This window comes from Pseudophryne corroboree, chromosome 5, assembly GCF_028390025.1.
Source record: "Pseudophryne corroboree isolate aPseCor3 chromosome 5, aPseCor3.hap2, whole genome shotgun sequence".
NCBI lineage: Eukaryota > Metazoa > Chordata > Amphibia > Anura > Myobatrachidae > Pseudophryne > Pseudophryne corroboree.
Genome location: NC_086448.1, coordinates 6,730,278 through 6,744,016, shown reverse-complemented (window position 1 = coordinate 6,744,016; position 13,739 = coordinate 6,730,278). Strand labels below are relative to the sequence as shown.

Genomic DNA, 13,739 nt, shown 5'->3' with positions numbered 1-13,739 from the left:
GTGTCAGAACCACGGCTAGAGGTGTCCCACTTAATACCCCTCATTCAATGTCAGAACCACGGCTAGAGGTGTCCCACTTAATACCCCTCAATCAATGTCAGAACCACGGCTAGAGGTGTCCCACTTAATACCCCTCATTCGGTGTCAGAACCACGGCTAGAGGTGTCCCACTTAATACCCCTCATTCGGTGTCAGAACCGCGGCTAGAGGTGTCTCACCTAATATCCATCATTCTGTATCAGAACCACGACTAGTATCTAGTGTAGGACATGTGGAACTCTGTGTTCCACTCAGTTATGTCTTCTTTCTTCAGGAAAGCTGAACTTGGTGGATCTGGCCGGCTCGGAGCGAGTGTGGAAGTCCGGGGCGGAGGGGGAGAGGCTGAAGGAAGCACAGAATATAAACAAGTCTCTGCTGGCTCTGGGAGAAGTGATTCAGGCACTAAGGGCCAAGCAGGGCCACATACCCTTCAGAAACTCCAAACTCACCTACCTGCTGCAGGACTCTCTGGGCAAGGGCAACAAAACGGTCATGATGGTTCAGGTGCGAGTCACCAGGGCACGATGCAGATTATCACCATGAGACCGGAATAATGACTGCTACAGTGCATGCCGGGAATAATGACTGCTACAGTGCATGCCGGGAATGATGACTGCTACAGTGCATGCCGGGAATAATGACTGCTACAGTGCATGCCGGGAATAATGACTGCTACAGTGCATGCTGGGAATAATGACTGCTACACTGCATGCCGGGAATGATGACTGCTACACTACATGCCGGGAACGATGACTGCCACAGTGCATGCCGGGAACGATGGCTGCTACACTGCATGCCGGGAATGATGGCTGCTACACTGCATGCCGGGAATGACTGCTCCAGTGGATGCCGGGAATGATGACTGCTACACTGCATGCCGGGAATAATGACTGCTCCAGTGCATGCCGGGAATAATGACTGCTACAGTGCATGCCGGGGATGATGACTGCTACAGTGCATGCTGGGAATGATGACTGCTACACTGCATGCTGGGAATGATGACTGCTACACTGAATGCCGGGAATAATGACTGCTACACCGCATGCTGGGAATAATGGCCATACAGCTGGGGATAATGACTGCTACAGTGCATGCCGGGAATGATGACTGCTACACTGCATGCCGGGAATGAGGACTGCTACACTGCATGCCGGGAATGATGGCTGCTACATTGCATGCCGGGAATAATGACAGCTCCAGTGCATGCCGGGAATGATGGCTGCTACACTGCATGCCGGGAATGATGGCTGCTACACTGCATGCCGGGAATGATGGCTGCTACATTGCATGCTGGGAATAATGGCCATACAGCTGGGGATAATGACTGCTACAGTGCATGCTGGGAATGATGACTGCTACACTGCATGCCGGGAATGATGACTGCTACACTGCATGCCGGGAATGATGGCTGCTACAGTGCATGCAGGGAATAATGGCCATACAGCTGGGGATAATGACTGCTACACTGCATGCCGGGAATAATGACTGCTCCAGTGCATGCCGGGAATAATGACTGCTACAGTGCATGCCGGGAATGATGACTGCTACACTGCATGCCGGGAATGATGACTGCTACAGTGCATGCCGGGAATGATGGCTGCTACAGTGCATGCCGGGAATGATGACTGCTACACTGCATGCCGGGAATGATGACTGCTCCAGTGCATGCCGGGAATGATGACTGCTACACTGCATGCCGGGAATGATGACTGCTACACTGCATGCCGGGAATGATGACTGCTCCAGTGCATGCCGGGAATGATGACTGCTACACTGCATGCCGGGAATGATGACTGCTACACTGCATGCTGGGAATGATGACTGCTACAGTGCATGCCGGGAATGATGGCTGCTACACTGCATGCCGGGAATGATGGCTGCTACACTGCATGCCGGGAATGATAGCTGCTACACTGCATGCCGGAAATGATGGCTGCTACACTGCATGCCGGGAATGATGGCTGCTACACTGCATGCTGGGAATAATGGCCATACAGCTGGGGATAATGACTGACACAGTGCATAGTGATTCTAGGAAATATAGGAAATACATTATGCCTTAAAGTGTAATATATGTGACATAAAGCTGGGGGAGGGGGACACTAATTTCCTGTGTGTGAGGCTGGGATAGTGCACAGTTATACACTACTAGTGACTCCATCACTGACGCTGTAGAAGGGGATGAGGCTCAGACGCTGTGTGTGAGGCTGGGATAGTGCACAGTTACACACACTACTAGTGACTCCATCACTGACGCTGTAGAAGGGGATGAGGCCCAGACGCTGTGTGTGAGGCTGGGATAGTGCACAGTTACACACTACTAGTGACTCCATCACTGACGCTGCAGAAGGGGATGAGGCCCAGACGCTGTGTGTGAGGCCGGGATAGTGCACAGTTACACACTACTAGTGACTCCATCACGGACGCTGTAGAAGGGGATGAGGCCCAGACGCTGTTTGTGAGGCTGGGATAGTGCACAGTTACACACACTACTAGTGACTCCATCACTGATGCTGTAGAAGGAGATGAGGCCCAGACGCTGTGTGTGAGGCCAGGATAGTGCACAGTTACACACACTACTAGTGACTCCATCACTGACGCTGTAGGTTATGAGGCTAAGACGCTGTGTGTGTGTGAGGCCAGGATAGTGCACAGTTACACACACTACTAGTGACTCCATCACTGACGCTGCAGAAGGGGATGAGGCCCAGACGCTGTGTGTGAGGTCGGGATAGTGCACAGTTACACACACTACTAGTGACTCCATCACTGACGCTGTAGGTTATGAGGCTAAGACGCTGTGTGTGTGTGTGAGGCCAGGATAGTGCACAGTTACACACTACTAGTGACTCCATCACTGACGCTGTAGAAGGGGATGAGGCCCAGACGCTGTGTGTGAGGTCGGGATAGTGCAGTTACACACTACTAGTGACTCCATCACTGACGCTGTAGAAGGGGATGAGGCCCAGACGCTGTGTATGAGGCTGGGATAGTGCAGTTACACACTACTAGTGACTACATCATTGACGCTGTAGAAGGGGATGAGGCTCAGACGCTGTGTGTGAGGCCAGGATAATGCACAGTTACACACTACTAGTGACTCCATCACTGACGCTGTAGAAAGGGATGAGGCCCAGACGCTGTGTGTGAGGCTGGGATAGTGCACAGTTACACACACTACTAGTGACTCCATCACTGACGCTGTAGAAGGGGATGAGGCCCAGACGCTGTGTGTGAGGCCAGGATAGTGCACAGTTACACACACTACTAGTGACTCCATCACTGACGCTGTAGGTTATGAGGCTAAGACGCTGTGTGTGTGTGTGAGGCCAGGATAGTGCACAGTTACACACACTACTAGTGACTCCATCACTGACGCTGCAGAAGGGGATGAGGCCCAGACGCTGTGTGTGAGGTCGGGATAGTGCACAGTTACACACACTACTAGTGACTCCATCACTGACGCTGTAGGTTATGAGGCTAAGACGCTGTGTGTGTGTGTGAGGCCAGGATAGTGCACAGTTACACACTACTAGTGACTCCATCACTGACGCTGTAGAAGGGGATGAGGCCCAGACGCTGTGTGTGAGGTCGGGATAGTGCAGTTACACACTACTAGTGACTCCATCACTGACGCTGTAGAAGGGGATGAGGCCCAGACGCTGTGTATGAGGCTGGGATAGTGCAGTTACACACTACTAGTGACTACATCATTGACGCTGTAGAAGGGGATGAGGCTCAGACGCTGTGTGTGAGGCCAGGATAATGCACAGTTACACACTACTAGTGACTCCATCACTGACGCTGTAGAAGGGGATGAGGCCCAGACGCTGTGTGTGAGGCTGGGATAGTGCACAGTTACACACACTACTAGTGACTCCATCACTGACGCTGTAGAAGGGGATGAGGCCCAGACGCTGTGTGTGAGGCCGGGATAGTGCAGTTACACACACTACTAGTAACTCCATCACGGACGCTGTAGAAAGGGATGAGGCCCAGATGCTGTGTGTGAGGCTGGGATAGTGCACAGTTACACACACTACTAGTGACTACATCATTGACACTGTAGAAGGGGATGAGGCCCAGACGCTGTGTGTGAGGCCGGGATAGTGCACAGTTACACACTACTAGTGACTCCACTGATGCTGTAGAAGGGGATGAGGCTCAGATGCTGTGTGTGAGGCCGGGATAGTGCACAGTTACACACACTACTAGTAACTCCATCACGGACGCTGTAGAAAGGGATTAGGCCCAGACGCTGTGTGTGAGGCTGGGATAGTGCACAGTTAAACACACTACTAGTGACTCCATCACTGACGCTGTAGAAGGGGATGAGGCCCAGACGCTGTGTGTGAGGCTGGGATAGTGCACAGTTACACACTACTAGTGACTCCACTGATGCTGTAGAAGGGGATGAGGCTCAGACGCTGTGTGTGTGTGTGTGTGTGTGTGTGTGTGTGGCCAGGATAGTGCACAGTTACACACTACTAGTGACTCCATCACTGACGCTGTAGAAGGGGATGAGGCTCAGACGCTGTGTGTGAGGCCGGGATAGTGCACAGTTACACACTACTAGTGACTCCATCACTGATGCTGTAGAAGGGGCTGAGGCTCAAACGCTGTGTGTGAGGCTGGGATAGTGCACAGTTACACACACTAGTGACTCCATAGAAGGGGATGAGGCTCAGACACTGTGTGTGAGGCTGGGATAGTACACAGTTACACACACTAGTGAGTGACTCCATAGAAGGAGATGAGGCTCAGACAGTGTGTGTGTGAATCTGGGATAGTGCACAGTTACACACTACTGGTGACTCCATCACTGACGCTGTAGGAGATGAGGCTCAGACACTGTGTGTGAGGCTGGGATAGTGCACAGTTACACACAGTAGTGACTCCATAGAAGGAGATGAGGCTCAGACGCTGTGTGCGAGGCTGGGATAGTGCACAGTTACACACACTAGTGACTCCATAGAAGGAGATGAGGCTCAGACAGTGTGTGCGAGGCTGGGATAGTGCACAGTTACACACAGTAATGACTCCATAGAAGGAGATGAGGCCCAGACGCTATGTGTGAGGCTAGGATAGTGCACAGTTACACACAGTAGTGACTCCATAGAAGGAGATGAGGCTCAGACAGTGTGTGCGAGGCTTGGATAGTGCACAGTTACACACAGTAATGACTCCATAGAAGGAGATGAGGCCCAGACGCTATGTGTGAGGCTAGGATAGTGCAGTTACACACTAGTGACTCCATAGAAGGAGATGAGGCTCAGACGCTGTGTGTGAGGCCGGGATAGTACACAGTTACACACACTAGTGACTCCATAGAAGGAGATGAGCCTCATCACTGTGTGTGAGGCCGGGATAGTACACAGTTACACACACTAGTGACTCCATAGAAGGAAATGAGGCTCAGACGCTGTGTGTGAGGCTGGGATAGTGCACAGTTACACACTACTAGTGACTCCATCACTGACGCTGTAGAAGGAGATGAGGCTCAGACGCTGTGTGTGAGGCTGGGATAGTGCACAGTTACACACACTAGTGACTCCATAGGAGATGAGGCTCAGACGCTGTGTGTGAGGCCGGGATAGTACACAGTTACACACACTAGTGACTCCATAGAAGGAGATGAGCCTCATCACTGTGTGTGAGGCCGGGATAGTACACAGTTACACACACTAGTGACTCCATAGAAGGAAATGAGGCTCAGACGCTGTGTGTGAGGCTGGGATAGTGCACAGTTACACACTACTAGTGACTCCATCACTGATGCTGTAGAAGGAGATGAGGCTCAGACGCTGTGTGTGAGGCTGGGATAGTGCACCAGTTACACACGCTAGTAACTCCATAGAAGGAGATGAGGCTCAGACGCTGTGTGTGAGGCTGGGATAGTGCACAGTTACACACACTAGTGACTCCATAGAAGGAGATGAGGCTCAGACGCTGTGTGTGAGGCCGGGATAGTACACAGTTACACACACTAGTGACTCCATAGAAGGAGATGAGCCTCATCACTGTGTGTGAGGCGGGGATAGTACACAGTTACACACACTAGTGACTCCATAGAAGGAAATGAGGCTCAGACGCTGTGTGTGAGGCTGGGATAGTGCACAGTTACACACACTAGTGACTCCATAGAAGGAGATGAGGCTCAGACGCTGTGTGCGAGGCTGGGATAGTGCACAGTTACACACACTAGTGACTCCATAGAAGGAAATGAGGCTCAGACGCTGTGTGTGAGGCTGGGATAGTGCACAGTTACACACACTAGTGACTCCATAGAAGGAGATGAGGCTCAGACGCTGTGTGCGAGGCTGGGATAGTGCACAGTTACACACACTAGTGACTCCATAGAAGGAGATGAGGCTCAGACGCTGTGTGTGAGGCTGGGATAGTGCACAGTTACACACACTAGTGACTCCATAGAAGGAGATGAGGCTCAGACGCTGTGTGTGAGGCCGGGATAGTACACAGTTACACACACTAGTGACTCCATAGAAGGAGATGAGCCTCATCACTGTGTGTGAGGCCGGGAAAGTACACAGTTACACACACTAGTGACTCCATAGAAGGAGATGAGGCTCAGACGCTGTGTGTGTGAGGCTGGGATAGTGCACAGTTACACACTACTAGTGACTCCATCACTGACGCTGTAGAAGGAGATGAGGCTCAGACGCTGTGTGTGAGGCTGGGATAGTGCACAGTTACACACTAGTGACTCCATAGAAGGAAATGAGGCTCAGACGCTGTGTGAGAGGCTGGGATAGTGCACAGTTACACACTACTAGTGACTCCATCACTGACGCTGTAGAAGGAGATGAGGCTCAGACGCTGTGTGTGAGGCTGGAATAGTGCAGTTACACACTAGTGACTCCATAGAAGGAAATGAGGCTCAGACGCTGTGTGTGAGGCTGGGATAGTGCACAGTTACACACTACTAGTGACTCCATCACTGACGCTGCAGAAGGAGATGAGGCTCAGACGCTGTGTGTGAGGCTGGGATAGTGCACAGTTACACACTAGTGACTCCATAGAAGGAAATGAGGCTCAGACGCTGTGTGTGAGGCTGGGATAGTGCACAGTTACACACTACTAGTGACTCCATCACTGACGCTGTAGAAGATGAGGCTCAGACGCTGTGTGTGAGGCTGGGATAGTGCACAGTTACACACGCTAGTAACTCCATAGAAGGAGATGAGGCTCAGACCCTGTGTGTGAGGCTGGGATAGTATACAGTTACACACACTAGTGACTCCATAGAAGGAGATGAGGCTCAGACAGTGTGTGTGAGGCTGGGATAGTGCACAGTTACACACTACTAGTGACTCCATCACTGACGCTGGAGAAGGAGATCAGGCTCAGACGCTGTGTCTTCTTTTCTGCTGCAGGTTTCACCGCTGGAAAGTAATGTCGGGGAAACAGTCTGCTCTCTGAACTTTGCTCAGCGGGTCTGTAAAGTAGAGCTGGGTCCAGCTTCCCGCAGGATTGATCCAGCTAAACCAGAGATGTGACCAATCCCGGGTATGCCGCCGCCATCTGCGCCCGGGTCGGTGGACGAATGGGAGAGGACGTCTTAGGAAGATGAACCCTATGATACTCTGTGGTGATTGGAACGATGCTAGCACACATCAGCAGGGCCGTGAGATACAAGCTGGCAGTATACACCCCGTCAGTGCCGAGGGACCTACAGCGTATAGGGAAAGATGTCAGAGTAAGGACAGGCAGATGGTGCACACTGACATCAGCGGCCAGCCCAATTACTAGCATTGGTCTGTGCAGCGCCGGCATACTCAGTCTTGGTTTACTATGAGGAACAAAGCAGCAATAAGGTGAGACAGGGGTCTGAGGGCCCCGCTCACCAGCTTCCTATCTATATATACACAGCACAGCTCCGCCCACTGGTAATCATGGCCGTCTCCAGTCACTAATCGCGGAGATGTCAATATTTTGGCAATGTATATGTGACGGGTATCTCACAGGGAGGGTGAGAAGAATTATTTCTTTTTCAGGTTGGGGCTGTTAATTTAATAGTGTTGTAAATGCATCTACCTACAGAATGCTGTGCACGGTGCTAAAGTAACCTCCTGGTGCTAAGTGCAAGTAACACTCCACCCTCATGCTACCTGGACAGTCACCTATTCCAGGACAAATCATACTTAGATCACTCTGTCCAGAGACAGCCGCGCCATCACCCGTGTACTCACAGTATCCCAGACTGTTCCAATAGACGGTTCCTCCGTCCAGAGACAGCCGCGCCATCACCCGTGTACTCACAGTATCCCGGACTGTTCCAATAGACGGTTCCTCTGTCCAGAGACAGCCGCGCCATCACCCGTGTACTCACAGTATCCCGGACTGTTCCAATAGACGGTTCCTCTGTCCAGAGACAGCCGCGCCATCACCCGTGTACTCACAGTATCCCGGACTGTTCCAATAGACGGTTCCTCTGTCCAGAGACAGCCGCGCCATCACCCGTGTACTCACAGTATCCCGGACTGTTCCAATAGACGGTTCCTCTGTCCAGAGACAGCCGCGCCATCACCCGTGTACTCACAGTATCCCGGACTGTTCCAATAGACGGTTCCTCCGTCCAGAGACAGCCGCGCCATCACCCGTGTACTCACAGTATCCCAGACTGTTCCAATAGAGGGTTCCTCCGTCCAGAGACAGCCGCGCCATCACCCGTGTACTCACAGTATCCCGGACTGTTCCAATAGACTGTTCCTCTGTCCAGAGACAGCCGCGCCATCACCCGTGTACTCACAGTATCCCGACCGTTCCAATAGACGGTTCCTCTGTCCAGAGACAGCCGCGCCATCACCCGTGTACTCACAGTATCCCAGACTGTTCCAATAGACGGTTCCTCTGTACAGAGACAGCCGCACCATCACCCGTGTACTCACAGTATCCCGGACTGTTCCAATAGACTGTTCCTCTGTCCAGAGACAGCCGCAATGTCACCCGTGTACTCACAGTATCCCAGACTGTTCCAATAGACGGTTCCTCCGTCCAGAGACAGCCGCGCCATCACCCGAGTACTCACAGTATCCCAGACTGTTCCAATAGAGCAGGGGTTCTCAAACTCGGTCCTCAGGACCCCACACAGTGCATGTTTTGCAGGTAACCCAGTAGGTGCACAGGTGCATTAATTACTCACTGACACTTTTTAAAAGGTCCACAGGTGGAGCTAATTATTTCACTTGTGATTTTGTGAGGAGACCTGCAAAACATGCACTGTGTGGGGTCCTGAGGACCGAGTTTGAGAACCTGTGCAATAGAGGGTTCCTCCGTCCAGAGACAGCCGCGCCATCACCCGTGTACTCACAGTATCCCGGACTGTTCCAATAGACTGTTCCTCCGTCCAGAGACAGCCGCGCCATCACCCGTGTACTCACAGTATCCCGACCGTTCCAATAGACGGTTCCTCTATCCAGAGACAGCCGCGCCATCACCCGTGTACTCACAGTATCCCGACCGTTCCAATAGACGGTTCCTCTGTCCAGAGACAGCCGCGCCATCACCCGTGTACTCACAGTATCCCGGACTGTTCCAATAGACGGTTCCTCTGTCCAGAGACAGCCGCACCATCACCCGTGTACTCACAGTATCCCAGACTGTTCCAATAGACGGTTCCTCCGTCCAGAGACAGCCGCACCATCACCCGTGTACTCACAGTATCCCAGACTGTTCCAATAGACTGTTCCTCTGTCCAGAGACAGCCGCAATGTCACCCGTGTACTCACAGTATCCCAGACTGTTCCAATAGACGGTTCCTCCGTCCAGAGACAGCCGCGCCATCACCCGTGTACTCACAGTATCCCAGACTGTTCCAATAGACGGTTCCTCTGTCCAGAGACAGCCGCGCCATCACCCGTGTACTCACAGTATCCCGGACTGTTCCAATAGACGGTTCCTCTGTCCAGAGACAGCCGCAATGTCACCCGTGTACTCACAGTATCCCAGACTGTTCCAATAGAGGGTTCCTCTATCCAGAGACAGCCGCATAGGCGTCACCCGTGTACTCACAGTATCCCGGACTGTTCCAATAGACGGTTCCTCTGTCCAGAGACAGCCGTACCGTCACCCGTGTACTCACAGTATCCCGACCGTTCCAATAGACGGTTCCTCTGTCCAGAGACAGCCGCGCTGTCAACCGTGTACTCACAGTATCCCAGACTGTTCCAATAGACGGTTCCTCCGTCCAAAGACAGCCGCGCCATCACCCGTGTACTCACAGTATCCCGGACTGTTCCAATAGACGGTTCCTCCGTCCAGAGACAGCCGCGCTGTCAACCGTGTACTCACAGTATCCCGGACTGTTCCAATAGACGGTTCCTCTGTCCAGAGACAGCCGTACCATCACCCGTGTACTCACAGTATCCCGGACTGTTCCAATAGACGGTTCCTCTGTCCAGAGACAGCCGCGATGTCACCCGTGTACTCACAGTATCCCGGACTGTTCCAATAGACTGTTCCTCTGTCCAGAGACAGCCGCGCTGTCACCCGTGTACTCACAGTATGCCAGACTGTTCCAATAGACGGTGCCTCCGTCCAGAGACAGCCGCATAGGCGTCACCCGTGTACTCACAGTATCCCAGACTGTTCCAATAGACGGTTCCTCCGTCCAGAGACAGCCGCGCCATCACCCGTGTACTCACAGTATCCCAGACTGTTCCAATAGACGGTTCCTCTGTCCAGAGACAGCCGCGCCATCACCCGTGTACTCACAGTATGCCAGACTGTTCCAATAGACGGTTCCTCTGTCCAGAGACAGCCGCGCCATCACCCGTGTACTCACAGTATGCCAGACTGTTCCAATAGACGGTTCCTCTGTCCAGAGACAGCCGCGCCATCACCCGTGTACTCACAGTATCCCGGACTGTTCCAATAGACGGTTCCTCTGTCCAGAGACAGCCGCATAGGCGTCACCCATGTACTCACAGTATCCCGGACTGTTCCAATAGACGGTTCCTCTGTCCAGAGACAGCCGCGATGTCACCCGTGTACTCACAGTATCCCGGACTGTTCCAATAGACTGTTCCTCTGTCCAGAGACAGCCGCGCCATCACCCGTGTACTCACAGTATCCCAGACTGTTCCAATAGACGGTGCCTCCGTCCAGAGACAGCCGCGCCATCACCCGTGTACTCACAGTATCCCAGACTGTTCCAATAGACGGTTCCTCCGTCCAGAGACAGCCGCGCCATCACTCGTGTACTCACAGTATCCCGGACTGTTCCAATAGACGGTTCCTGTCCAGAGACAGCCGCGCCATCACTCGTGTACTCACAGTATCCCGGACTGTTCCAATAGACGGTTCCTCCGTCCAGAGACAGCCGCGCCATCACTCGTGTACTCACAGTATCCCAGACTGTTCCAATAGACGGTTCCTCCGTCAAGAGACAGCTGCATAGGCATCACTCGTGTACTCACAGTATCCCAGACTGTTCCAATAGACGGTTCCTCCGTCCAGAGACAGCTGCATAGGCATCACTCGTGTACTCACAGTATCCCGGACTGTTCCAATAGACTGTTCCTCTGTCCAGAGACAGCCGCGCTGTCAACCGTGTACTCACAGTATCCCAGACTGTTCCAATAGACGGTTCCTCCGTCCAGAGACAGCCGCATAGGCATCAACCGTGTACTCACAGTATCCCAGACTGTTCCAATAGACGGTTCCTCCGTCCAGAGACAGCCGCATAGGCATCAACCGTGTACTCACAGTATCCCAGACTGTTCCAATAGACGGTTCCTCCGTCCAGAGACAGCCGCATAGGCATCAACCGTGTACTCACAGTATCCCAGACTGTTCCAATAGACGGTTCCTCCGTCCAGAGACAGCCGCACCGTCACCCGTGTACTCACAGTATCCCGGACTGTTCCAATAGACGGTTCCTGTCCAGAGACAGCCGTACCGTCACCCGTGTACTCACAGTATCCCGGACTGTTCCAATAGACTGTTCCTCTATCCAGAGACAGCCGCGCCATCACCCGTGTACTCACAGTATCCCGGACTGTTCCAAAAGACGGTTCCTCTGTACAGAGACAGCCGCGCCATCACCCGTGTACTCACAGTATGCCAGACTGTTCCAATAGACGGTTCCTCTGTCCAGAGACAGCCGCGCTGTCAACCGTGTACTCACAGTATCCCAGGCTGTTCCAATAGACGGTTCCTCCGTCCAGAGACAGCCGCGCCATCACCCGTGTACTCACAGTATCCCAGACTGTTCCAATAGACGGTTCCTCCGTCAAGAGACAGCCGCACCGTCACCCGTGTACTCACAGTATCCCGGACTGTTCCAATAGACGGTTCCTGTCCAGAGACAGCCGTACCGTCACCCGTGTACTCACAGTATCCCGGACTGTTCCAATAGACTGTTCCTCTATCCAGAGACAGCCGCGCCATCACCCGTGTACTCACAGTATCCCGGACTGTTCCAATAGACGGTTCCTCTGTCCAGAGACAGCCGCGCCATCACCCGTGTACTCACAGTATCCCGGACTGTTCCAATAGACTGTTCCTCTATCCAGAGACAGCCGCGCCATCACCCGTGTACTCACAGTATCCCGGACTGTTCCAATAGACGGTTCCTCTGTACAGAGACAGCCGCGCCATCACCCGTGTACTCACAGTATCCCGGACTGTTCCAATAGACGGTTCCTCTGTCCAGAGACAGCTGCATAGGCGTCACCCGTGTACTCACAGTATCCCAGACTGTTCCAATAGACGGTTCCTCCGTCCAGAGACAGCCGCACCGTCACCCGTGTACTCACAGTATCCCTGACTGTACCAATAGACGGTTCCTCTGTCCAGAGACAGCCGCGCTGTCAACCGTGTACTCACAGTATCCCGGACTGTTCCAATAGACTGTTCCTCTATCCAGAGACAGCCGCGCCATCACCCGTGTACTCACAGTATCCCGGACTGTTCCTCTGTCCAGAGACAGTCGCACCATCACCCGTGTACTCACAGTATCCCGGACTGTTTCAATAGACGGTTCCTCTGTCCAGAGACAGCCGCGATGTCACCCGTGTACTCACAGTATCCCGGACTGTTCCAATAGACGGTTCCTCTGTCCAGAGACAGCCGCGCCATCACCCGTGTACTCACAGTATCCCGGACTGTTCCAATAGACGGTTCCTCTGTCCAGAGACAGCCGCGCCATCACCCGTGTACTCACAGTATCCCAGACTGTTCCAATAGACGGTTCCTCTGTCCAGAGACAGCCGCGCCATCACCCGTGTACTCACAGTATCCCGGACTGTTCCAATAGACGGTTCCTCTGTCCAGAGACAGCCGCGCCATCACCCGTGTACTCACAGTATCCCGGACTGTTCCAATAGACTGTTCCTCTATCCAGAGACAGCCGCGTCGTAATCCGAGTACTCACAGTATCCCGGACTGTTCCAATAGACGGTTCCTCTGTCCAGAGACAGCCGCGCCATCACCCGTGTACTCACAGTATCCCGGACTGTTCCAATAGACGGTTCCTCCGTCCAGAGACAGCCGCGCCATCACCCGTGTAGTCACAGTATCCCGGACTGTTCCAATAGACGGTTCCTCCGTCCAGAGACAGCCGCACCATCACCCGTGTACTCACAGTATCCCGGACTGTTCCAATAGATGGTTCCTCCGTCCAGAGACAGCCGCGCCATCACCCGTGTACTCACAGTATCCCGGACTGTTCCAATAGA

At 53.2% G+C, this 13,739-nt stretch overlaps 1 protein-coding gene across 1 annotated transcript in view; it reads left to right on the top strand.

Moving 5' to 3' along the window:
* Window positions 1–8,302, top strand: part of LOC134927077 (kinesin-like protein KIFC3) — a 280,022-nt gene extending 271,720 nt beyond the window's left edge. The window contains exons 18-19 of the mRNA XM_063921075.1: window positions 314–543; window positions 7,434–8,302. Of these exons, the coding sequence (XP_063777145.1) occupies window positions 314–543; window positions 7,434–7,556 (353 nt within the window). The 3' untranslated portion in view covers window positions 7,557–8,302. The remainder of the gene's footprint in view (window positions 1–313; window positions 544–7,433) is intronic.
* The last annotated feature ends 5,437 nt before the right edge of the window (window positions 8,303–13,739 follow it).